This window comes from Camelus bactrianus, chromosome 30, assembly GCF_048773025.1.
Source record: "Camelus bactrianus isolate YW-2024 breed Bactrian camel chromosome 30, ASM4877302v1, whole genome shotgun sequence".
In the NCBI taxonomy this organism is placed as follows: domain Eukaryota; kingdom Metazoa; phylum Chordata; class Mammalia; order Artiodactyla; family Camelidae; genus Camelus; species Camelus bactrianus.
Window position 1 is genome coordinate 8772273 of NC_133568.1, and position 27237 is coordinate 8799509.

Below are 27237 nucleotides of genomic sequence, written 5' to 3' on the forward strand. Positions count from 1 at the left end.
GGTGGCCTTTAAGATCCCTTCCAGCCCCTCAGATACTCTCTCTGATGGTTTGGAGGGGGAATGCTAGCTGTGAGTCTGGCGCCCAAAGGCCAGATTTAGAAAGTTGTCCGTGTGAGCCCTGCTCTCGCTCTTACATGTGCTAAGTGCCCTTGGCAGCTGGTAATGGACACACTGTCACAGCTGAGTGCATGTACCTAATCCTTGGAGTTGCCGGAAGGAAACCAGCTATGTTTACAAACACAGCCCGAGAGCTTTTTGGGCGCGTGCCAAGGGATATGGGAGAGCTCTGTTGTCTTTCTGTGGCCCTGGGACTGTGACCAAGTGAAGACAGGCACAGGTGTTTCTACCTGACATGACGAAAGTTCCTTAATGGCAGGGACTCTGTGTCAGTTCCACGACACCTAGCACCCTACGCGGAGCAGCTGTTCAGTCAATGACAGCGAGTGTTCTACTGGACACTTAGTGCGTGCACGTGCGTGTTACTAACGTAGTTAATGCTAATGACAATCCCACTAGGATCCCTTTCGATACAAATGAGGCAGAGATTGAGTAATCTACACACGGCAGGTAAGTGGAAACACTGGGTGTCAGGCTCAGGCCGCCAGCAGCCGGAGCCCACACTCCCAACCTCTTGGCCACACTGTTTGTTGAGGGGGTTTCAGAAACACAAGAAGGGCCCATGCACCCTCCCCCTCCCCTCAGGCGGCTCATTTATTTGCCGGCTGCTGCCAGAAATCCTCAGCAAAGGCAACAGCCTTTCACTCTACAATTCTTAATTCAGCTTAAAATGCAAATACATTTTGATCGAGGAAAATCTTGATCTAAGCTCATTACCTTCAAGGTATAAATAACTGACGTGGGATTGTTCCCTGGAGCGTATTTTGAGGGGGCACCTGAAATAAGGTGAGGCTCACCAAGAGGGGAGGGGAGGGGTCAGGAAAGGGGAGTGGTCAACGTCTCAGTCTCCCTGAGAGGGTCAGGTGGTAACACACAGCCCAGCCCAGATATTTCTAGAAAAGTTTCCAACAGCTGAGTGAAGGCAGTCAGACCCAGGCTTCTCCAGGTGAAGGACCCAGACGTGATGGAGGGAGACCCTGGGGCCCCACCCTCTGAGGCCGAGTGTCTCGGGTGTGGCCTGGACACGCACACTGAAACAGACTTCCCAGGCGTCACTCTGAGACACACTTCGGTTTGGAATTGGGAAGTGTCTTCAGCCCCTCTTTATATTTCTTCCTTCTCTTTTCCTTCCCTGCACACCAGTGTACAGGAACCAAGCACATTGGTCCTGGCCACGGAGGTAAAGGAAATGTTGGGACTTCAGCCACTAAGAATATGCATTCTAGCCCAAAGAGAGACTAGAAGCTTGACCACTGTTCACATGTCTTTTGCTGCTCTAGGTCATCACTGGGAAACAGCGTACCTCACTAACCCCGAAGTAGGCATTTTTTTCCCTGCAAAATAGGTTCACCAATGTGTACGTGTGTGTGTGTGTATGTGTGTGTGTGAACCCATGTGCAAATACACACCAGGGAACGGGTGAGATTATGTCACATGGTCCCAGGAAGGACACTTACGGTTCCAATATTCAGGGTCTCCAGGGTGAACTCGTCCACCCGGCCACGTTCAAAATAGTCCTTCAGGTTGTTGTCAGAGACAAGGAGAACTTGCTTGATGGTGTCAGATTTGTCCCCATAGAGCTTGATGTAGACTCTGGAATCTGTGCTGGCCCCAGGGACGTCCCCCGTCTTCAAGCTGATGTGATAGCGGAAGTCTGAACAACCAGAGGGGGGAGGCAGGAAGGGCAGGGGGTTAGCGCAGGGAGTGGGAGGGGGTGTGGGGCAGGAGGACATGGGCAGCCAGGGCGGGGACAGTAGGCGGGGACAGTAGGCAGGGACACTAGGCTGGGGGTCAGGAGCCCAGGCTCGTGCTCTCTTTAAGTAGCCCTGTGACTGGAGGGGGGTGGTCCTGCCATCTCTGTGGAGTCCACTCACCTGCAAAATCAAAATTCTAATCCCTGCTTGACCTGCCCCACAGGGTACAGATGTGCTGGGGAAAGGAAGGCATGACACAAATACTAAGATTTAAAACAAACACCTCTTGCAATTTCTTGTCCGATGAACAAAGAAACTGAGGCAAAGGGACCATCAACCCTTGCAGAACGGTGTTTAGCGTGTTATGTGCACGGTGTTAGTGCTGAGTGTTCTGACCTCGGTTTAACAGGTGAGGAATCTGAGCCTCAGAAGATGATGTATTTGGCACAAGATGGAAACACTTAAGAAACAGCCAGCCACGAGCGAAATCCTAATGTGCACCCAAAGGCCCCATTTCTTAACCCAAAAGCCATTCAGGTGTTATTCCATCATATTACCCAGAAAAGTCTGTGTCATCTGTCCACAGGGAGGATAAAAATACCTGGTAAAGGCAAGTCCTGGGATACCCTAAGCCATGACCCTGAGTCCTATGGGTTTGTTCCAGGGCATGGGTCTTGGGAATGAGGAGGGAAGCACTGAGAAGCAAGTGATGCCAATTCCAAGGCTTGCCCAGCCAGTCACGGCTGTCTTGGGGCCTTCCTGCCAGCAAGAAAGACTCAGAGAAAAGCACCTTCCTTGGAGGCAGCCCTGCAGACTGGCCTGGCCCTGGGAGAGGCCAGAGCTGTGGGTCTGGTCCAGATCAGCTACTCCAGGGACAATGGAGGGCACTGAGGAAGTGGCTTTTGTCCTTCTTGCTGTAAAGATGCAGCAGAAACTGAGAAAACGACCTCTTCCTTACACCACTTTCCATCTAAATCCTTTCTAAGGCTCTGACTTGGGGAGCAGGGAGCCTGAAGGGCCCCGTTCACGTGGGGAAGCAGGGCTGGCTGGAGCGGGAAGAGCCATGCAAGAAGACAGAGCTCCCTGGGCGCTGGTCCCGGCTCCATCAGCAGCTGCAGACCTGGCTGGACTACAGGGTCCCCTTGCTACAGGCATGAGTCACTTGTCCAGTGAAGGCATTGGTTCATCTCCTCAGGACTGTCGCAGCTCGTAAATTCTGTAATTCTGCATCCAGAGACTGGATTCTCTAGTTCCAACTCTGCAGTTTGCACTCTGACCTTAGGAAGCTATTTAGCTGTGCCAGCTCGGTGTCCCCATCTGACAGATGGGCTCTGCCTCCCTTCTGGGGGGGACTGCCGGGCTTGCATGAGATAATGAGTGATAAATATGAGGTGCTAGTGTTTTCGGTATTTGTCTGACTTTCATGATCAAGGCACTGGAAGAAATATCAACAGTAAGGAAGACTGTAAGTTACTGCATAGCCCCTTTGGTGAGGGTTTTATCCTCACAGGGCCCTGAATGATGGGTGCCCCCAGCGCTGGGCAACGCTGGCCGGTGTTACTGCTCTTGCTACGCTCACTGACAGAGGTTCAGGTGCATTCGGGGCCCCTTGCACACACGTGGCCATAAAGAGACCGTGTGCGCAGATCAGACAGACAGAGATTGCCAGATCCTCCCTCAGAACCTCTTCCTCCGCACCCTCCCCAGTGCTGCCTCCATGGAGTGCAGTGAAGGACGTGTGCTTTCTCCAAGGGCTGGCTTCCCAGTAGCCGAGGGAGGGCGTCCGTCCTGCCCAGGGCACAACCCCCCCTCCTGTTTCTCAGGACGACTTACTCTTCAATGTCGCGTTGCTGTCACTGGGCAGCAACTCTCGGACCAGCTGCCCGTCATCCTTATCCTTGTCCAGCCACCTGGGGGCAGACGAGGGGTGTTAGCTCTTCAAGTAGGGCAGCCCATCAACCAGCCATCACTCAAGTCATACAGCATCACCAGGAGGCCAGAGCTTTGAATTCAGCAAAGGAAAATGGTGCCACCAGAGCTCAGAATAAGAGACCCCAACCCAGACTGGAGAGGGAGAGCTCCCCTGTGGAAGTGATTTTTGGCTGAGACTAGAATGACAAGGAGTTAACCAGGAGAGGGGGAGGCACGTTCAGAGGGAACAGCACACAGGGACGGAAGGCCAGTGTGGATGGAATGGAGCGAGTGAATGCTGGAGTGCTGGCAGATGAGGCTGGAGCAGGGGCAGGGTCACTTGATGTGGGACTTCAGCAATCATGGAAAAAGTTTGTTCTAAAAGCCATGAACACCTATGTCATCATTATCATCAAAAAACCCCACCTCTTTTTCCGGAAGTCTACCGTGTGCACGGCAGTGTGCTGAGGGCTCAGGGATGGGGAGAAGGCAGAGAGACACTCTGATCAATAAGACGCAGCCCAGCCCTTAGAGAACCTATGGTCTAGTCAAGAAGACAAGGCAGGCTCGCTGAGGCACCGGAGACCAAGACAAGGATGGATGCTGCGCCAAAGTAAGGTCAATAGAAATTTAGAGAAATGAGAAAGACTCCTGGGGAAGGGGCTCTCCTCTGAGTCCTCAAGGATGAATGAGGTTTGCCAGCAAAGAGAAGCTGGGCCTGGACCCTGCAGGGCTGGGATTTGACGGCTGCGACTCATCGGGACATCGGGGTAGACAATGGCCCCTGCCCTCTGCTGGTCATCCACAAGGGGGAAAGACAGCGGACCAGTGTGCCTGAAAAGCACAGTTCCCGCTGAGCACAGAGACTCGGGTGAAGAAATCAGACAACCGTGCCAGCATGAGTTGTCCAGGTCCCAGCCCTCGAGATGGTCTGTGATATGGGGTGATGGCAGCAGAAGACGGCCCCTCAGTGTTCTCCAGGGCCACAGGGAAACCAAGATACTTGCCTCTTGACCAGAGCATCTCCCCATTTGCCTGTGTTGGTGACTGTCTTTGCAGCCCACTCCTTTTACACTCCCGAGAGGGAGGCAATTCCGCGGCCACAGAACCTATCAAAGAAGCCAAGGCATCGCCCCACCGAAGCCTTCCCCACCTGGAGCTCAGGCCTCCCTACACCACAATCCCCTCTTCCAGTATCCTGCCCCCTCCCCAGGGTCAATGCAGGCAACTCTGCGCTCTCCCCCAATCCCTGCATTCTCCCCTTCCCTCCCCAAGCACATGACCTTACATGCCCACAGGACCTTGCTGTCAGCCAGCTGTTAGCTAACACTCACTACTACACATAGAACAGATTAGCGACAAGGATCTACTGTACAACACAGAGAACTGTATTCAGTATCTTGTAGTAACCTATGATGGAAAAGAATCTGAAATATATATATATATACATATATATATAACTGAATCACTTCACTGTGCACCTGAAACTAATACAATATTGTAAATCAACTATATTTCAATTTAAAAAAATGTTAGCCGACAACTAAGTTGTTACACTTCCCGTGAGCTCTGGTGCTGTGAACTGAGAACACCGAAAAAGGCTTGGGATTCTAAGACATGAAGATACAATTGCAGAATTCTTGGCTTTGATGACAGGGGCTGGGAGAGAGACCTGGGAGTGAGGGAGTGCTGGCTAGAGCCCCTCAAATCAACCTCTGATTGTCGTGCTGGGGTCACTGAGGCACGTCCCACAGACATGAAGACTGCGGAGGAGAAGGCTGTGAGGCAGCCCTGGCCACGCATTCACTGGGGTGAGGAGGACGGAAAATCGGTGGCCCCCTTGGCCACTGCAAAACCCCATCTGCGCTCTCTTCTTTCTCCCCAGCACTTCTCCATCTCCAGGCCCTCCCCAGCGGAAAAAGGAAAGCATGACTTGTCATTTTAGTTGCCACCCAAATACTTGCAAGGTATTAATAGATATTTCCAAATATAGCCATTTTCCTGCAGCTTCAAACACGTCGGCCCAGTTTCAGAGGGACATGTTGCCAAATGGCTGAGCTAGTCTGCTGGTGATTTTATTGCTCTTCCCCTGGGTCACAAGAATGTGCAAGTATGCATGTGTGTGCACACACGGAACACGCACGTACACGCATACATACGCAGGTAGACACACACCTACCACAGCCAAGATGCTCACCACTCCCTGATCCTGGCAGAGAAGTTCTGATTAATACGTCTGCTTTGTGCACTCACCACACAACTCAGCAAGGCAGAAGAATCCATTTTCTAGAAACTCTGTGACCTCTTAAGTGTTTGGGGGCAGGGAGGGCTCTGGGGTGTGTCAGGGGCTTCAGCTCCCAGTCAGCCCTACAATCAGTGGCGTTGGCATCTCCTGGATCTTTAGCAGACTTTGCTCCATTCACAGTGCAGTCCGATTACTCCCTCACAATCACCGTAAGACATTTGCTGGTTGGGAAGGCACGGAAGACCAGTGAAGTGAAGAGATTTGCTCAAAGTCACACAGCAGGTGCGCGGCCGGATTCCTGGTTCCTGCACCGTGTTCGGGGCGGTGCAGGCAGTGTGGACACTCCAACTTCTTCCTCATCCCCTTTTCGGGCTGCCCCTCCTCTTCCTGACCTGTCCCGGGCTTGGTCCTCATTTTCTTCATCCACACTCCCCCTAAAGGATCTCCTCTATTTTCCTGACTTTTCTTTGCATATATATTTTTTAATTGAAGTATAGTCAGTTTACAGTATTGTGTGAACTTCTGGTGTACAGCACAGTGCTTCAGTCATACATGAACATACATATATTCATTTTCATATTCTTTTTCACCATAAGTTACTACAAGATACTGAATATAGTTCCCTGTGCTGTACAGTATGAACCTGTTGTTTATTTTATATATATATATATATATATATATATATATATATATATATATATTAGTTAGTACCAAGTAAATCTTGAACTCCCAATTTATCCCTTCCCACTCCCTTCCCCCACAGTAACCATGTTTGTTTTCTATGTCTGTGAGTCTGTTTCTGTTTTGTAAATAAGTTCGTGTGTCATTCCACCTCTATGCTCTTGTTTCCTGAATGTATTTCTCAAGGCCTGGCTTGGCCTACTGGATGCACAATCATCTCAAAATTAACCTACACCAACTCGACCTGCAGAGTCCAGCCCATGCCCACCCCGCCCCCAGTCCTTCCTCCCGAGGCTTCCCACTTCAGTGGAGAGCAAGACCTCCACCCACCTACACAAGGCAGAGCCCTGGGGCCTCCCATTCTCCTCCCTCTTAGTGGCAAGTCCTATGAACTCTACCTCCAGGATCCACCAGTGGTGTAGCCCTTCCCCTCCCGTTCATTGCCACCACCTAGGGCCAGGCTGCCCAGTTACAGGTTGAACTGTGTCCCCCTCTCAAAAATCTGTTGAAGCCTTAACCCTAGCACTGCAGAATGTGACTTTATTCGGAAACAATCCTCATAGAGATAATCGGGTGGCTTGTACCAAAATGGCTTGTATCCTTATAACAAGGGGAGAGATCTGGACACAGACAGACACCTGCAGAGGGAAGGCCATGTGAAGACCCAGGGAGAAGACGGCCATCTCCAAGCCCAGGAACGCCTGTGGTCACCGCAGGCTGAGAGGCTTGGAGCAGACCCTGTTCAGAGCTCCGTGGGGGGAGCACAGCCCTGCCAACCCCTGGAGTTTAGATTTCTGGCCTCCAGAACCGTGAGGCCAAATTCTGCTGTTTCAGCCACTCGGTTTGCGGTATGCTGTCCCAGCGGCCGCAGCAAGCTCATACGTACCGTCATGGACCCACAACACCCTGACTGCTCTGTTTCCCCTCTGGACCCCTTACCGCCTGTCCTCCGCCCAGAGCTAGAGTGAACTTTCTGAAATGGAAGCACCCCCCAACGCTGGAGCCCCCCCCAGCCCTCCTGATGCAGGCCTCTGTCCACCTCTGACCCCACCTGGTAGCTCTCTCCTTTGTCCACCTGCTTTGGTCTCAGTGGAGTTCTAGAACCCTCAAGCTCTTTCCCCTGGCACTCCCCTCTTCCTTGTACAAAAAGTCAGCCTGAGCATCCTCTGTGAAGACAGACCTCACCCACCCTCTCCCCATCAAACCCACCCATCTCAGTGTGGCAGCATCCAGCAGCCTCTGCCACCACTGCGCGTTCCCCGCATCCCACTCCTCACAGTGGGTGCCTGTCACTTTCTTAGTGTATTCACTTGCCCCTTGTTTAGTTCTCCTCTAGACCCCAAATGTCCCAGGACAGGGAGCACGTGTATAGTAAATGCTTCAGAAATATCTTTTGAGTGTGTGGGAATAAAACCAGGCAGGCTGTTCCATCCAGCATCCCAGCCAGGCAGCCTCTGGGTCCAGCAGGGAGCAAACAGGTCCGTGTGGACTTGAGGACAGACCAGGACTCTCCCACCCCACCCTTCACCCTGCTCCTCCCCCATGTGCCAGGCACCCCTCGCCAGCCTCTGTGAGCCACCTCCTCAGTCCCATGCCTCACGCCACTTCTCCAGCCTGGATGACGCATCCTCTCTTCTCTTCATCGTCCCTCCACTCTCTGGTCTTTCTTCCCGGCTCAGGTCCTGTTCCACCTCTTTCTGGAAGCCTTCCATGGCTCCCCAACCCTTGCTCTGAGCCTCTGTCTGTCTGTTAGTACCACTCATTTGGAACCACCCGAATCATCACTTATCTTTTCGATGTAATCCTGTTAGTACTAACAGTGGCTATACTTTGGAGACTGTAGATGCCTTGGTCATGGTCAAAATCATTTCACAATCATCATCCCATGCGATCGCCCCAGTGGCCCTCCATGGCTGGGAAACTGCACTTACTTGGATGGGAGGGGTGGTAAGCAAATTAGCAGCAGTAAATGCATCCACACACAAGTGTGCACAAGGGTGTTTGTGTGGCTGATTAGAGAAAGAGCAATTCATTCCCTGCCGGGCTGTTGGGCAGTCTGCCCCATCCACTCCGAGGAGGGCTGTCTTTGGGCAAGAAGTCTGGTCCAGCTTGAATGAAGTGAGCTTGCACCTCGTCCACGGGGGCAGGGCTCAGCCTGGACCTGGGATTGGCAGAATCCAGCTGGTGCAAAGCCCCAAGTTAAGTGTGCACCTCCCATTCATGGCTGCAGGTGAATGGGAATGGCCAACTGGATGGCACAAAAAAATGCTGGTGTTGCCTCTCATTCTAAAAACGTCACTGTCAGGAACATTTGGTAGAGCCCAAACTGGCTGTGAAAGAAATCCAAATGCTTAGGGAAAAAGAGAAAAGAAATTTTACCTTATGAGTAAGCTGGGGAAAGGAAATGAAAACAAAGTAAGATATTAAAAGGAAGAAGATGTGGTGGAAAGCCATCCAAATGGAAAAAAAAAAGCAGCTTTAATTCAAAAATTTAATTCAGCATGTAACTAACCCTCTGAAGTAGCTCTCAGTTAAATTCTGAATATGAGTTGTCATATTTTATCATTAAAAAAAATCAACATTTTGGTACTGAATAGCTGTGGTAGCACCACACTGGGACACCCGGTGCTGGTGGTGCATCACCTGTGTGTGCGTATATGGCAGGGCGGGGATGTGTGACCCAGGTCTAAATGCCACCAGCAGGGCCACTTCATTCTTGCATCGACTACATCCTTAAGCTACCGTTTTGCTCCCTGGTCCTGGAGGAGGGCTGAGACTTCCCAAAACTAAGGCCCAGAACCTCAGCTGGAGAAGGTAAAAGCAGGCAGGGCTCGTGTACCTGTGACATGGGAACTCCACGTTGTCGCTCTCCGGCTGCCCCTCTTCTCTCACCAGCACACGCACCAGGAACCAGCCGCTGCCGCTGCCTTTGCCATCGTGTCTGATTCTCACCCGCCTCACCTTCCGCATGGTGACGGACTCGATGGTGAACTCGTCGGCCTTCAGGGGGATAAGACAGCAAAGGCCAGTTGGATGGTGGCTCCCCTGGGACCCAAACGCCAAGGAAAGACACAGACCCAGAAATCATAAAAGCTGTAGCTGATGGGTTGGGCTATTGGTCTTTCCCAGGTGGGCCAGGGGCTCCCTATAAAGGACAGTTTACCCCCTCTCCCAATTTCTCCCACGGACTATCATTCAATGTCAAGTTCCCAACATTTGATATCTGTTATTATTTGGTTAAACTATGGCCATTCCCTAGGATCTCCCTTTAAAAGGCAGATCCCCTGGGGAGGATCAACACATTAAGCTGTCATCAATCACTAACCATTTATCTTGAATTAACTCCTTGGTTAATCTCCTTGAGCTCCTTGCTACAGCAGGATGCTGACCTCCTTTTGAGAAGGGGAATGATTAGAACTGACTAGGGGGAACCAGTGATCTTGTTAATTTTACAGTTTTGCACACCAGTGAAGCAGCAGAATCTACGTGAGCAAACCTGGGGCCCTCCAGGGACAGGAACACAAGGGTGGGCTTGGTGAATGAAGGAGTCAGAAGATGTGGAAAGAAAAGGGTAAGAAAGGGTGGAGAGAGACCTCCACTCTCATTCCAGGGCTTACCCTTCCCTCCCCAAGGAAGGGGTGGCGGAGGAAGGAGAGGACCGAGGCTTATAAGCCAGCATTCTGCAAATCCCCTTCCCCAGCGAGCAACCTTGGGCCGTTCATCATGCAACTATGATTCTTTACTGAGCGCCTACTGTGTGCTACGGGCCATCTCTAATTCTCACAACAGCCAGCCACAGGTAGGCATCCTTTCCCCCATTTTAGACACAAGGAAACTGAGGCTCAGGGCATGGAGGGATCGGCCCTGATCGGGCTGGCCACACTCAGCCTCCCCAGTAAACCCATTTGATGGTTGGGGAAACCAAAGGGAACCCCCAGAACATTTGGAATGAGGCCAGGAGCAGAACCCAGTTCTCTCACTTCCATGTTTAGTGTCTTTTCTCGTTTCTCTTTTAAAAAGGAAACAAGCAAGTTCCTTCCAGTGGTCAAGCCTAATGGAGAAGGCAACGTTCCCAAGCTGGCCTTCAGTGTCCCAGCTCTCTGCAAACCTGCGTCCTCCAGTCCACATGTAAGGTGCTTAGTCTCCTTCCCCGCCTGCTCACCCCGAGGGAAGAAAGGTGCTGCTCCTAACCCCCAAGGGTCCTCCTGCTCTGCTCTCTTCTCAAAGCCTGAGGTGGGGAGGGGACCGTGACCTCACTAGGGTGGCTCTCCAGCTCCCGGCTGGATAGTCCTAGGAGCCTGGTGAGTGTCATGCATGTCAGTTTCCTGTTGCCTCACCCAGAGCCCGCCTCTCTGATGGCTGAGGTCCCAGTACCAGTGGTCATTTCTACCTGGAGCAGGGAAGACAAGGGAATGGGAGTAAGGGGTGGGGAGTGGGGCCAGGGGGGCGCACTGCTGCAACTTACGTTGCCCTTCTCAAATAGGTCGGTGTTATTCCTGCAGTTGTAAAGTAGTCGCTCCCCCGTGTCCCCCACGTCACCAAAAAGGCAGAGGTAGACGTTGGCATCGGTTCCCGCACCTTCGAGCTCCCCCGTGCACACAATCACGCGGTACCTTGCCACTGGCGGGCAGAAAGAGGGACATCACTGGCTGACAGCCCCCCACTCTCAGCAGCCCTGGCCCTGCTGCCCCCTCTTCAAAGCACTGCCTCCTCCTCTCCCGCCAGCTCTCATCTGGGCTGACCTTGCTCCTTTCCCCAGCGGTCCCACACCACTCAAGGTTCATCTCATCTGAATATCCCTTGTCCCAGACAGACAAGAGGTTCCCAATCATTTTTTGTGAAGCACCTGTTCAAGATTTTTGCACCTTTTAATACTGAGGTTGTGCCTTTCTCTGATTGATTTTTGTTCTTTGTGTACCCTAGATACAAGTCTTTTGCTGGATAAAGGGATAGCAAATATATTCTCCCACTGTATGGCTTAACTTTTTACTTTCTTAATGATATCTCTTGATAAAAATAATTAATTTTTAAGAAAGATCAATATAGCAAAATCAACTGTATTTCTATTCTTGCAATAAACAATCTGAAAATAAAATTGAGAAGACATTTCCATTCAAAACAGCATCACAAAGAAGAAAATACTTATGAATAAATTTATGAAAACAAGTAGAAATCAATTATTAAGTCATGGGGATGTAATGCACAGCATGGCAACCATGGCTAAAAATACGGGCACTGCATATTTTAAAACTGCTAAGGGTGTAGATCTTAAAAGTTCTTACCACAAGAAGAAAATTATGTAACTCTGTATGGTGACGGATGTTAACTAGCCTTATTGTGGTGACCGTTTTGCAATATATACAAATATCAAATCATCATCTTGTACACTTGAAACTAAATATAACATTGTAAGTCTATTATACCTCAATAATTTTTTTTAAAAAGTGAAAAAAACTAAGCTCTGAAAACTAAAAAACTGCAAAACAAATTAAAGATGATTTAGATAAATGGAAAAGCACTTCATGTTCGTGGATTGGAAGACTTAACATTGTTAACATGGCAATACTCCCCAAACTGATCTACAGATGAAATGCAATCTCTATCAGAATCCTGGCTGACTTCTTTGTAGAAACGGACAAGCTATCTCTAAAACACATAAGAAATTTCAAGGGACCCAGAATAGCCAAACAACAATGAAAAAGAATCATAAGAACTACAAGTGTTGACAAGGATGCAGAGAAATTGCAACTCTCATACACTGCTGATGGAGATGCAAAATGGTGCAGTTGTTTTGAAAAATATGATGGCGGTTTCTCATAAAGTTAAACAGAATTATCATATAACCAGCAATTCAACTCATAGGTTTATATCCAAGAGAGTTGAAAACATATGTCCACATGTAAACTTATACATGAATGTTCATAGCCACATTATTCATAAGAGCCAAAAAGGGGAAACAACCCAGATGTTCATCAACAGGTGAATGTGGTAAAACCATACAATGAAATATTATTCAGCAGTTAAAAGAAATGAAATACTGATATATGCTACAAGGTAAATGGACCTTAAAAGCACTGTGCTAAGTGAAAGAAACAGACAGAAAAAGTCATGTATTATATGATTCCACTTACATGAAATGTCCAGAAGAGGCAACTCTATAGCGACAAAAAACCAGATCATTGTTTTAAACAGATAGATAAAGACAGAGATGAGGAGTAAGGTAGGGGAATGGATGTGACTGTTAGAGGATATGGGGTTTCTTTGGGGGGCAATGAAATATTCTGGCATTTGATAATGGTCATAGATGCATGATTCCATCAATATACTAAATCACTAAATTCGACACTTTAAATAGATGAATTGTATGGGACATGCATTATACCAGAAGAAAGCTATTTTTTTAAATGGACACTACTCATCGGTGGTCCATCTAAAATGAAGATAAAGTACATGAGGAATGAGACAAATCACCAGTAAGTTTAATTCAATGCACAAATTATATTTTCAGTAATATGCTCATTTTTATTTGGAGATATAAAGATATCTGAAAATTAAGTTTAATCATTAAATACACGGGTTCATGAAGATGGTGTCTGTAGCAAAACCACTTGTTAGAAGAAAAGGTCAAGGATGACTGCTCATACACAGACTTGCCTGAGTGGAGCCGACAGAGGCAGCCACTGAAGCCAAGAAGGGGGGAAGGCCTCCTGCCCCCAACACGGCCTCTTCAAAGGGACAGTGCCCAAAATTCAACCATTGCTACCTTCTCCAATCAACTCTGTTAACACTCAAAAGCTAAATGTTTTAAACTTCTAGCCTGTGCAGCACTGAAGCTGATGCTTTTGTGTTAAGCTCCCAGTGATGGACTGTGTTAACAGTCAGAGGAACAAATAGCATGAATTGGAGTGAGTACTGAAACGTGGGTGCACAGAAGGGAAGAGAGAACACCAACCTCGTGTCATTCTGAATTCTGATGAAGTTCAGTTTTGCTTTTTCGGCTGCAACTGTCAGGCCATTCCCAGAAGCAAGCTGATGAGGGAATTCGGAAATCCCTATGCCTGGGGATTCCAGCCCCTTGTGTTCAGGAGCTTGAAGGTCCGTTTGGCTGGAAGTTATCAGGGGTCCCTCCCAGCCCACCTGCCATTGAGATTCCAAGCTCCTTCCTGGCAAGAAGACTGTGGACCATTAGAGATAATTATATTGTTGGCCATCAGCAGTGAAAGACTTTAAACAGACGGGTAAGTATAAGAGTTTTTTTTCCTCTAATAAGAGATTCTTGTACTTTAATCTTAAAATTACAGCTCAGCCTGATTAGCAAGTAGCTATGATTTTCAGCCCTTGAGTCCAGGGGGCTCTTGCCTGCTTATCAGTGGGATCCCGCCCATCACTTCCACTGGGTACCAGTGGAGAATGCTGACCTCGTTGGTTTTACCATCTCACATAGGTCCTAAGGGAAAGGCAAGGTGAAATAAATTGTGGGCCAGTAAGTATTTTGTCCCTGTCTCCTGATCTGCGTTGATCAGTGCAATCACTCCCAGAAGCTTCTTGGCTCTCAGGTATGGTGTTAATTGCTTGCTTGACTCGCCCTTATTTTTTAGGTAAGTTAGGAGTATACAGTTCGATCTTGGAGAATTGATTTTAAATTGTATTTACTCATTTTACATGAGTCCAAGACTCTCCACTTGCAGGATTTCCAGGAAGCCCTACACATTATTCACAATACCCTGGTACCAAGTGGTGAAGTGAGACATTGCCACCAGCTCTATTTGCTGTTACAAAGAAGCACCCAGACCAGAAAAGGAGATCTGAGGTCCTGTAGAGGTGAGTAAGGACAGGAGCATGTTCCAAGAGCAAGAGAAATTTATTGGACCAGAAAGAACAGTTGGGAAAGAGAAACTCAAGTCGGTATGGGTTCCAAAGTACTGCCAAGGGCCCCCAGAAGACATTAAACTGCCGTTATAGCCAGGACAGGCAGCCCCTCTGTTACTGACCTGAGTCCTCGGACTCTTTAATCAATAGAAATTGATAAGAGGCCAGAGATGAGAAATTCAGGCAAGGGTTTATTGCAGCAAAAGGAAGTGAAAGCAAGTAACAGGTGCCCTTGCTCGCTCTCCAAAGAGGGCAAGCTGGTTCCTTAAATTAGGTGAGGGTAGGGGAGGATGAGTGGGTTGGGCAGAGGGGAGGCTTAGGTGTTCTGACCACCCCTTTTGTGGTGCTGTGGGCAGGGATCACACACAGGACCCTGCTTTTGCTCCCAGTGTCTCAGAAATGGCGGTTGGTTTTGATCTTTTGTATCTTATTGTTCCTAACTGCCCTGACTGCACATGCATGCAGCTGTCTTCAGTCACATGCAATTTCTTTGTGTTCTGTTGCTGTCAGTACACGCACTCTGGTAAAGGGTCCCAGGTCCCAGCCTATGTCACTTCAATCCAATACTAGTCACTAGAGATTCTTGTCTTTCATTGCAATGTTCATTAATAGTATCACCGAAGACAAAACCAAACAAAAAACAGCTGTGATGGCCCCACATCTCATACAGTTTTAAATGTTACAAGCATGTTTTTATGTGTGATCTATAGAAATGCTCTGCCTCCCCATCCCACCCTCACTGTGATCGCTCTTTATCTATCAAGTCCCTGCCCATAGAAGACCTAGCACCAATGTCTGAGCAAAGTTTCTCCCAACTTCCTCAGCAGGACGTTTCTCTCACCACTGTGGCTCCACAGCATTCATTCAAGTCCTGCCACTTCCACCTTCACAATATTTCTTGAATTTATCTTCTCCTCTGTAGTCCACCCGGTCCCTGCCCAATTTCAGGACCACTTTTTCTCTCCCCTGGACGATTTATTAAAGGTTTGTCCCTAAAATCCATCCTCCACACATCCACAAGTCCTTGACAGACTAGGAGAAGTGAGGAGAGGAAGGAGCTGGATGGGGTTCAAGTTCAAGGGTGCTGTGGGTCATCAAGGTCATGAGGGGCCTGAGAGGGCAGGAGCCCGGGTCAGAGGCAGGGACTGAGTCAGCTCATGGGCCAGACCCCCATCGGCACATTAAGTAGGAGTTCCACCGCCTCCCCCAGGATGGAGAGCCAGTCAGTACTCACTGCCCATTATCCTCCGTACTGTCGGACCCTCAGCAGTCATTTCCCTAACGATCTCGTTGTCGTCCTCATTGGCATCCAGCCAGCGATTGCAATTGAAGTTATACTTGTCCTTGGTCAGCGTGTTCATCAGGGTCATCTGGAATGAAGTCCCGGGGTGAGCAGGTGGGTGCACCAGAGATACACATCCATGCCCTGGGGTCACTGATTCACTAGTTCATCTCAAGGAGGCCAAGGCCATCCCCTAGAGATGACTCTTATGGAAGGTGGGGTGCCAGATTAATATTTATGCCTCTGGTCCCCCGGAAACTCACACTTGCCCAGCAGCCAGGTGACTGGGGCACCATTCAAGTTTCCTGACAACCTGAGCATCTTCTTAGTCTACTCGGGAAGTCCTGCCCCAGCATGAAGCCCCTGTGTCCTGTGTCCAAATTCAGGTCTCACCGTAACCCTTCCCCACTCATACTCCCAACAGATAAAGGCAAACTTTACATTAGAAAAGGACCATTCTAGTTCCTCTCCCAACCACCTCCCAGCCTCAAGACGGTACATCTCACCCTTTCTAAATGCCATCCAGAACCAGGACTCCTTTTGTCATGCCATGCCCGAATCTTATAAAACCTGCCGAGATCTGGGAGCTCAATCTATGGTGAGAAATAACAAGGCTTGAGTGGACAGAACCAAGTGAAACGTGTTTATCCTCAGAGCTGACCCCTTGCCAGGAGGGCACCCACTTTGGGCTGCTTCTTCAGCATCAAGGGTGGGTTTGCTTCCAACCACCCTCATATGCCCTGTCTTCGATTGCCCCTTGTAACCAGTGGCACATGAGGGCGAGACAGCCATGAAGAGCTAGGGTTCAGTCTGGGCTGGCAAAGCTGACCAAAAATAACTGACCCACAGTAGGATCCAGACTAAAGAAAATCTTCCAAGCCATAAACTTTCCGTTACAAAATCCATATGGCAGCCCTGCAAATTGGCACAGGCCCACGGCCCCAGGACTCCGCCGGGCACTGAAACAGACAAAAAGATCAATACAGCAGTCGTGCCCTTTCCCTAGGGGTTCAAAGTCTAGCCGGGAAGACAAATACATAAAAAGCAATGAACTGAGGATGTGTAATAGACAGGCCGACAGGGTGCTCTGAGAAGAGAGCTGCAAATCACAAATTATTCTTACCTAAAGGTCAGAGCAGAACTTCTGTTGGCAAAACAAGCCTGCTCTACTTACATACATACTGAAAATTTAAAGCTGAATTTCTTTTAAAATGTGCTAAAGTATATACTTTCTGTTAAATTTGCTCGCCAGTCTCTAATTCAGTCCAGATTGGCCAGTTTGGCACTGACTGTGCTCAGGTTCTCTGTTCCACAATGATTCCCCAAGGCACCGGGCTCCCGGAGGTCCAAAACCATCCCATACTTGCTGCTCTCCCTGGGCTCGGTTCTGGACTGTTTGATTCAAGCAAAGGGCCAGATCTAAACCGCACCCCATTGATAAATTGCCTGTAGATTAAACGTGGCACTCCCTGCCAGGGCCTGGGGTCTCTGTTTCACCTTTTTGTCTTCAGCCTTGATCCAAACTTGGCTTAGAAAACCAGAATCCCATGATAAATGCTTCTTACACCCCTTCCTCCTCCCCTCCCATCATCACACTTCCCTCCTACCCTAAATTTCTCAATTATGCCGGGCTTGAACCACTTGTTGTTGGGATTCAGGAGAATCTCATCTGTCCGCCCCTTCTGCCCATAAATCTGGATGAAGATAGGAGAGTTGGTACCAGCTTTCTTCAAGTCGGTTGTCCAGACCCACAGGGACCACGGGAATTCTGCAGAGACAGGTCAAGTTGCACCATTAACTTCAAAAAGTAAAGAGTTTTTCATGCTACCAGTGAGAAAGAAAAGCAAATCAAAGATGATCAGGACTGAAATGCAGGTTATACACAAGTGTGTCCCATCCTCAGAACCCCATTATAACAAGTACCAAATTTGGGAATCCTAGGATTCCTTGCTATTTGGAAGAGGATGTCTTAACATTCCTTTTAATAAAGGTGAGGGTCTATTAGTATGTTTTAAATAGGAGAAAGAGTTGACTCCACCCACCCTATGTCCAGTATATCATGAGTGCACTGTGTTCAGCCGTTCAGTTTAACACCCAGCCCATCACAGCAGCTAATCCAATTTAGGGCCGTTGGAGTATCAGCCTTGGTGCCAAGTGTGTAATTCTGTGTGACCTGTACTTCAGAGAAATGAGCTTCCTGGGGACCCCTTCCCTTCCCTTCCACAGCAGAACTGAGAAGCAGGAATGCCCATGGGTTTGACATCCTGGCCTCGGCTGGCTCTGGGCCCCTCAACCTACTTTTTAGCCGCTTCTTCCTGAGAGACACCATCTCATACAGCTGCCTCTCGATCAGCCCATCCACCTTCTTCTCATCCAGCCAGTTGCTGCAAGGGAAGGTCTGCTGGATGCCAGTGAAGGGGCACAGAATCACCACCTGCGGGAGCAGATCGTGTCTCCTGCAGCAGGTCCCATGGCTGGGACATCCTTGCAACGTTCAACAGCGTCCTCAGCCCCACCTTTAGGGTCGTCTGCCTTAGCACCCTCAAGGAATGGCACTTTTCTTCCCACTGCCTGTCTCTTTAAATCTGAGATCAAGAAATACCTCCTTTAAGAAATCTTCCCAAGTAGGTATCATCCATGCTCCAATCTACTAGCCCAAATCTCAAGCATTTTTCTGTACACACACACCCTCTTTAAACACCATATTTCTTCATGCACATCGTAAAATCTCAGATCGAACCAAATTAACTAGAATACTAAATTTATCCCTTATATTTGTCTTATAGGAAAAAGGTCAATCACAGAAAAGTTCATTAATATCTATAATTTAGATGTATCTGACATAGAACTAGTATCAAGCATATATAAAGAACTCTTATAATTCAATAATAGAAGACAAAAATTTTAAATAAGCAAAAGATACCTCACAAAAGAAGATATACGAAGGGCCAATAAGCACATTATAAAAGTTGTTCAACATAAAAATTGCTCATCAGAGGCTTGTAGATTACACCCATAATTAAACTCCACTACATACCCATTAGAGTATCTAAAACGTAAACTTGGCAAGAAATTTCTATAGACGTTAAAGGGGCATGAATAGGGTAACCTATCCCTGAGGGAGAAGATTAAAGTGGACAACTTTGCCCTAGCAGATAGCAAGACTCAGTAAAAAAAAGGTACAAAATGAAGACAGTGAGTTACGCATTAGTACGTTAATAAATCAGTAAATGGAACCGACTAGAAAGCTCAGAGGCAAATTATACATTTTGGGAATTTGATGTATGACATTGGCCTTTTCAGAACAGTGGGGAAAGAATTACTATTTAGTAAATCGGTGCTTCCCAGGCTTCCTTAATGATAAGAATTATCTAAAGCATTTGTAAATATCCAGATTACCCGGAAATTCTGACTCAGTACGTTTGGGCTGGAGCCTAGGAATCTATTTTTGAAAAGAAATTCCAGGTGATTCTCAACTTGACTCAAGTTTTAAAAGCCCTTCAATAAATGCTGCTGGGACATTTGGATATCTACACAGAAAAAATAAAACTGAATCCCCACCTCATACAGAAATCAATTTTCTGGTAATTTAAGATGTAAATATATAAATGGGAAAACCAAACTTTATAAATTTTGGAAGAGGATATAGGAAAATGTCCATATAGCTTTAAGGGAAGTAAAATTTCTTTCAGTGATACAAAACACATTAACCATAAAGGAAAAGATCAGACAGATTGCTTTCAAATTAAATCTTCTCTCCCTCAAAGAATATTGTCAACAAGCTATGAGAAGATATTTGAACACATCCTATCAACAAAGGATTAATATCCAGATTCAGTAAGGACCCCTAAAAATAAATCCAGCAATAGATTAGTCAATAGAAAAATCAACAAAAGACATGAACAGGCATTTTACAAAAAGGAAACATGAATGGCCATTAAAACAGCCAAGAGATGCTCAACTTCACTAGCAATCATGAAAATAAAAATTAAAACCACAGTAAGATCACTTTACAATTGGTGATGATTTAAAATTCAGGCAATATCTGGTGCTGACAAGGATGTACGGAACAGAATGTCTCTCACACACAGGCTGACAGGGGAATAAAATGGTGCAACTACTCTGGAAAACAGACTGGAAAACTCCAGAAGTATAATTATTCTGCAAGGCTGAAGATTACCTTACCCCATGAGCTGGAACTTCCATTCTGAGAAGCGCCTGCACCTTTATACAAAGATGCATATACAGGAATTTCATGGCAGCATTGTTTATAACAGCAAAAAAAAAAAAAAAAAAAAAAAAGAAAGAAAGAAAGAAAGAAACATCCCCCAAATGTCCAGCGACAGAATGGACAAGTAAGGTGTAACTGATGCAGGCAATGGCGTGGATGGAAAATGGAACATCCACAGCTTCTGTTACCAATTCGGACCATCTCCAGAGCATAACGTTGAGAGAAAATGGCTAGTTACAAACAATATACACGTGGACAAAATTCGTAACAGTGTATGGTCTTTGGGAAGGACGTAATGAGATTATAATCCATGCATGATTGTGGAAGGACACAGAGGAGTTTCAAAAGCCTTGGAAATGTTCTGTTTCTTAAGTTGAGTGATAGACAAAATTGATGTTTGCTTTTTATCCTTCTCTGTATTTTCCTTTTATTATGTGCGTTGTTTAAAGCATAAGTATTCCACATACATACATATTTTTATCCTGGTCCTGATATTTTATTTTATCTTTTATTTTATTTTTTCACAATACAAACATATATTTAAAAATATTTGTCGACTGAGAGATTTATAAGCTCGAGTGGAACACCACACCAGGAATCAAGATAGTCTATAACCCGCAACCGAGTCCCTCTGGATAAGCTACCCTGTGTTTGGCTGCTGGTTGCATGTACAGAACAGCCCCCATTCCTGACCATCAGTAAGACCAGATAGACAGGCATGTAGCCATCCAAAAGGCCCCATGAAAGGGACTTCCCATGTGCTCTGTAACTGGTCCAAAGGAAGCAGGAAGTAGGATTCAGATTAGAGTTTGCATTTGCAAGTTAAAGGAGAGAGGGGTGGAATCAGGGAAGCGGCCTCCGCAGCCTCCCTTACCTTCTCACAGTACCAGCCTCTGTTGACGCCCACGTTGCCGTGTCCGATGGAGACCCTGCCCAGGGGGCTGAGCAGGGCAGCCAGCTCGATGTGGAAGATGTCTGTGCGGCCACGGTCAAACACTCCGCCCTCCAGGAAGATCTTCCCGCTGTTCTTATTCCCTCTGGCCCCGTACATGACCAGGTAGATTTTGGACTTGGTCCCAGCCCCCTGGACATCCCCGGTGAAGACGGTCACAATATAAGAGATGGCTGGTGTGGAAACAACAGGGGAAAAGGGAAGCAGAGGCTTCAATGCAAGCTGATTACAATGTCCTACCCACCTTCTCCCCTACCTGGCTACACCGCCCTAGGCACCCCCCTCTTCCATACATCCTTATTCCCCCAAGTCCTCCTGCCCCAGATGACAGCCAGTGCCCCTCTCCAGTTCACTTTATCTTTTTGACTTTGTGTGGCACTGTGTCTGAGTCTAGGAAGGAACTACAGGTTAACAGGAAGCTGCCAGCCCCAATTACAGGAAACTCCCAAAGAGAAGGAAGAGCTTGGGTTGACTCTAAGAATAGTACTTGTTATTAATGCTAATTACCAGGTGCATATTATTAGTAGCTGCTGGATGAGTTCTATTATGTCTCATTTAATTATAATAGTCAACTCGACTACCAGGGGTTTATGTTCCGGGCTCTGATTCATTTAGCTTTCTCTTTCACTCATAGCTTAAAAACCTCACTCATATCAGACGGCACAGAGTCCTTCTTTACCCGGGATGACAAAAAGTCGAGGGAGGAATAGAATGCTGTGGGTTGGGCCATTTGGGGTTCTGGTCAGTCAGAGGACAAGGAGTTCTGGGGTAGAGCCAGCGAGGGGAGCTCAAACTCTGAGATGAGACACAGTAAAGGAAAACATTAAAGACAAACATTTGAACAGGAAACTACCGGAAATTCTGCTAAGGTCTGGCCCTTTTTTTTTTTCACTCTGTCCTGGAGTCTAAGGCAAGTGGTACTTTAAGCCTTGTTAATTTCCCCCGCCTCCCTTTCATCCTGCCCCTGCCCCTGCCCTCATCCCCTGACTCCAGAGAAATAAAAATCCCCAATGTCTTCGGAATAGAACACATGCAACTACACGGATGTATCATTCGTTCAGACATTTGCACCTTCCTTTGTTTAACAAACATTTACTGAGTGCTTACTGTATGTCAGGCCTTGGGAGGATGTGAAGGAAAAAAGAAACAGCCCCGGCCCTAACAGAGTGGGTCTCCAGCTTTATTTTTCCACAACACGTGGACAGACGGTACTCTCACACATGACATGGCCGTAGTTTCGGACCGTCTGGTTCCTCCTCCTCCTCCTCCTCTATCGCTGGAAGCAAGTAATAGTAACATAGTTGAAGGGAGCGCATGAAACCCACTCTAGTGTATGTTTCTACGAAAACCATTTGCAAACTCTAGTTACAGATGACTTGTGACACACCCACGATGGTCAGACCGGGCCCAGGGCACACAAAGCCAAGGCTGAAGAGTGCTGGAGCGGAGGAGAATTCAGTTTCCTGAGCAATAAATAGCAATCAAGTCCTGCCCTAAATGTCTGGAGCAAAAGAAGGGAGAGACTGTCCTGTCTGGAGTGTGGCAGTGATGGGGGATGGTTTAGAGGAAATGACTGGAAGAAGGGATTTAAGAAACAAAAAGAAGAGAAATGGCAGTACAGGCTGAGGGGAGGCATGTTGCAAAGAGAAGGGAAGAGAAAGAGTGAGGCTAGCAGCTAAGGGGAGGGGAGAGGGGAGGTGTGCGGATGAGGTGGGAGGAGAGTGGAGGGGGCAAAAGTAAGTACAGACAGAGTAGAAGGCATGCAGATGAGGGGAGGGAGCTGGAGGGTGGGTGGAAGTGGTGGGAGAAGGTGTTGAAAGATGCTGCTGGGGGGAGGGTATAGCTCAGTGGTAGAGCACATGCTTGCACGCACAAGGTCCTGGGTTCAATCCCCAGTCATAAACAAACAAACAAATAAATAAGATGCTGCTGAAATGGCCAACTGGGGCTCCATCGTGGAGCCATTTTTATCTTATGCCCCCGATCATGGGCTCCTTCTCCAGGCAGTGGGGAGCCATGGGAGGTTCTGCGGCGGAGCACGCTCTCAGCGGTGCCCATTCATGGACATCAATTTTCTGGAACATACCATGCTATGCTGGGAGTTTCAGGGTTTCCATGGAATTCACACAGGAGAGAGATGTCAGAGGCAGACTAAATCTTGGATCAGCTGTGTGACCTTGCACAGGTCTCTGAGCTTGTGACTCAGTTTCCTCACCTGTGAAATGGAAACAATAACCTTCCCCACCTTCTAGGGTTGTTGTGAAGATGAGAGGAGGTGAAGTGGGTCAGTGGCCTAGAGAGAGCCTGGCATAAAGTAAGCACTCAGCAGTAAGAAGAGTTAAGAGTGAATCGACATCCTTATAAATGTCCACATGGGTCAGGAGTTCACATCCTAGCCCCACCCTACAGATAACTTTCCTTGCCCTGGGAAGTTAGTGTCTGCTCAGGGGCACCTCTCCATTTCCTTTGGCATCAGCAGAGGCCCAGACTCCAGCCCAGGGGGGACAGAACACTTTCAGGGACAGGAGAAATGTTGTCTGAAGACACGGCTGGTTCCCAGTTGATTGCAGGCCTCCAGACCCGCAGATGAGAACACCGACCCTCAGGCAGAAAGTGAAATATTAGCCCACAGGGGGTCCCCTTCCTTCAGGTCTACCTGTGGTCTCAGCTCCGCCCACTAAGATGTCCCTCTGGATTTTGCCATCATCTTCATCCAAGGCCAGCCAGCGGTTAAGAGGGAAATCATACTTTCTTTTGTTCCCAATATCTTCAATGACAATCTGGGAAGGAGAAGAGAAGGAAAGAAGATTAAATGTCATTGAAGGCACACCTGATGACCGCATCCTATTCCTCCATCACTTGAGTGTACGCTAAGGGTATGCTCTCAGCGTCTTAGTGGCCCAAGGAAAGCTTATTACAAGAACACACCTGTTGTCAGAAACCTTGCTAAGCACTGAGAGTCACAGGGGTGACGACAATCACCTCCTTCCTGAATTACTGAGCCTTTGTTCCCCTACTCTGTGGCAGATCATTAAAAACAAAAAACTGAATGCAAGAAACTTGGCAGGGTGTGCCCTGTGAGCCTGGGACGCCGGAACGGGCAGCCTGGGTTTGCAGACGGCACCAAGATCATCATCCTCCTCACCTGGTGAAGGCTGGGATTCCGACCTTGCTGAGAAGCAGAGCCCATGCCAAGGGCACTACAGGCCCTGAATCTGGCACACAGAACCCCGGGACCGGGCGATCAGGTCGGAAAATGTCAGCCCCTGACAGTGAGGCTGGGGAGCTGGGCATCTCTGAAGCTGCCGTGGGGGACTGACATGTGAGCGAGGCTGGGGAGGCTGAGAGAAGTGTGTGTTCTAGAGCTCACCAAGGAGCCGGGGGGCCCTCCCCAAATGTCCCAGGAACACCCACTGAAAACTCACTCTAAGTGGGATCGTCAATAACCAGACCGACTCCTCCAGCCATAACTGGAGGGCAGAAGCAACTGGCAACAGAAAGAGGGAGTTGAAAAGAAAAAAAATCTGCCCAGGTGTGCCCAGGGCTGCCCGACAGAGGGGGGCTCTGATTCCCAGTGAAAGACTCACTTCCTAAGACCAAAGTGTTTGCAGTGTGGAAACAAGGCACACCCTGGCCTGCCTGAAGGCATCTCACCTTGTTCTGTAACCCAGCGCTCATTGAGGAAACTTCTGGACTCAGAGCTGGCCTCCTGAGGACACCACTCACCAGGGAGGGGCCAGTGGTCTGAGCCAGTGAACAGGACCAGCCATCCCACCAGGCTTCTCTCCCCAGATAAATCAGCATTCAGGCTCTGGTTTATAAATCAGCCCCTTGTAAGTTTGGTTGGTGTGAGTCACCCTCTAGGGCTTGCTGATATGATCGAGTCTCTTGTTCTTTCAGAGCTGAGTGCCTGGAAGCCACTGTGGCACTGTCCAGAGGGCACTCTGTCACGGAAGGCAGTTCATCCTCTGCCAACTTATCTGTCTGCACATGTCTCTGTGGCTTTCATCTCCCAGGTGGGGTGGGGGAGATCAGGGAGCCGCTGACAAGGATCTGGGCTACACCTCTTTACTCTGACCCTCACAGCGTTGGGAAAGCAAGGTGAAGAAAGAAAGGACTTAATCTATTAGATAAGCTGTCACATCTCCCAATAAACCTAAATAAACAGATTCACCATTTCTGTCTTTAAATGTTCGCAGACTGGTGTGCCAGCCATGACTCCGAGAGCAAAAGACAACCACCCTCACAGTTCACAGAGAGATGGCTTCCATAAAGGGCCTTCTCCTGGCCTGGCGTCTGATGGAAACTCCTGGCTTGAGAAATTTAGCTAATCTGAAAAATAAAATGTGTTACCATTAAATCTCTCTAGAGGACAAAGCTAGCCAGCACAGCTGAACTGCCAAGGAAAGAGACGACATGCGAATGAGTATTTGAGTAACAACTAAGACTTTAAAAATTAGACTTTCCGAAATGCCAAATCACAAAGAAAGGCCAAAACTTAAACGCTAGTGTAGAAAGCATACAGGTCCATGAAATAGTTCTGGAACTTTTCTGGATGTATACTGAAGTATGTAAACCATTATTTATGACATCTCTTGGTCCCAAGGTCTGCAGGATGAGGCTGGGGGAAGCTGGCTCCCGGAGGGTAGGACATTTTGGGACACACCTGGTAGCGAAGGAGCTGAGACATGAGAGGCGGCGCGAGTGATGCCAGCACCCAGCACAGAAAGACTGTGCCGGGGGCGGGGCGGAGGGCGCTCCCAAGAGCATCCTGGCCTCTGCTGATGTGGGTCCTGGTGCTTGGGACATTACTAAGGGCCCCTCGGGGGAGAGCAAGCAGCTTTCCCACTTCTGTTCACAGTTGCCCAGACACCCCTGGTTTTTCATACTGTTCCTTTGAAGAATTCAAGACATCTCAGCAATGGTTTTTTACCTTCACCTTGAATGACAGAAGCACACACCTGGAGTGTGTGGGGGAGAGACAGACAGACAGACAGAAGTAATAACCTAACGAAAAGCAAGAGCCATTGTCTCCCCGAGGAATGCTCTCCACCTGCAGACAAGCCCACAGGCTGGGAAACCAGGGGTCGTGAGCCCTTGGGAGGTGAGAAGGCGAGAAGGGAGCCTGTCCACAGTGGAGCTGCTCTGCTCTGCTCTGCAGCACAGTTACAAGGTGAGACCACCTGCTACAAAAAGCCAGGGAGGACAAACCACCCCGGAAGAAGAGGAGGAAAAGATGAAGTTGCCAAGAGCAGGGGTTCTTTCTTTCCTGTTCTTTCCAGATGGTTCACAGACACACCCAAACGATCTGGCATCTCCTCCCGCGCGGGGCAAACATGTCTGTGTGAACACATGGAGTTGGTCTTGGAGTCAATACATTGTAGATCAATGTAGAATGTCAACTCTGACTCACGGCAGCGCTCCTGCCTTGGTATGGGAATCACTTCCACCAACTTTACGTAACCTGATTGAAGCAGAGGCCCGTTCTGCGCAGAAGAAATGAACCCCACACACATAGGGCAGCTTGGAGAGAGGTTGAAGGGCCTCCTCCCTCCCGCCTAATGTGCCGAGATGCCAGAAATGCAGACAATCTGAGTGGTCCACAGTGATCCTTCTCTGAACCAGCCATGGGGCAGGAAGTGAACGTAAGACAAATCCCTGTTTCCAGTCTTCCTTTTAAAAATGCTTATATGAGCCACTACATATAAAAATAGATTTTAAGAGTTTCTTCTATACAGCGTAGGAAACTATCTTCAATATCTTGTAATAACCTTTAATGAAAATGAATATGAAACAGAATATATGTATGTGTATGCATGACTGGGACACTGTGCTGTATATCAGAAATTGACACATTGTAACTGACTGTACTTCAATTAACAAGAAACTAAAAGATGAAAGAAAAATGTATATATGTTATCCAGTAAAGGTGGCCCTTGACACATAAGCAGCCATCACCACATTCCAGAAACCACTGCTGAACTGTGGTTTCCCTTTAGAGTTCTTAGATCACAGGAAAGGGATGGGTAAGTTTTGATACGGGGAAAAAAGGTGGGAAAGACTCTGGAGCTTAGGAATCCACTTTGAAATCTCAGCACCCAGGGGTCAGCAGGGAAGACCTGGGCTCATGGAAGAATGAGGGAGTGTTCTATGGGGGGACTGAAGCTCAGAAAGAAGGGAGGGTGGTCTCCTCCTCCTGTCACAGGGCTGTCCTTCCCCACACGCTCTGTGTCTCACTCATCACATTGAAATACT

At 48.1% G+C, this 27237-nt stretch overlaps 1 protein-coding gene across 2 annotated transcripts in view; it reads right to left on the minus strand.

Annotated features, from left to right (window-relative positions):
- Positions 1-27237, minus strand: part of LOXHD1 (lipoxygenase homology PLAT domains 1) — a 152397-nt gene that overhangs the window by 78047 nt on the left and 47113 nt on the right. For both annotated transcript variants that reach the window (XM_074355238.1, XM_074355237.1), the window contains exons 7-16: positions 23639-23762; positions 20905-21155; positions 18098-18233; positions 17407-17567; positions 16306-16392; positions 15752-15887; positions 11114-11268; positions 9488-9648; positions 3645-3721; positions 1575-1771 (exon numbers count right to left, since the gene is read on the minus strand). In XM_074355238.1, the coding sequence (XP_074211339.1) occupies positions 1575-1771; positions 3645-3721; positions 9488-9648; positions 11114-11268; positions 15752-15887; positions 16306-16392; positions 17407-17567; positions 18098-18233; positions 20905-21155; positions 23639-23762 (1485 nt within the window). The remainder of the gene's footprint in view (positions 1-1574; positions 1772-3644; positions 3722-9487; positions 9649-11113; positions 11269-15751; positions 15888-16305; positions 16393-17406; positions 17568-18097; positions 18234-20904; positions 21156-23638; positions 23763-27237) is intronic.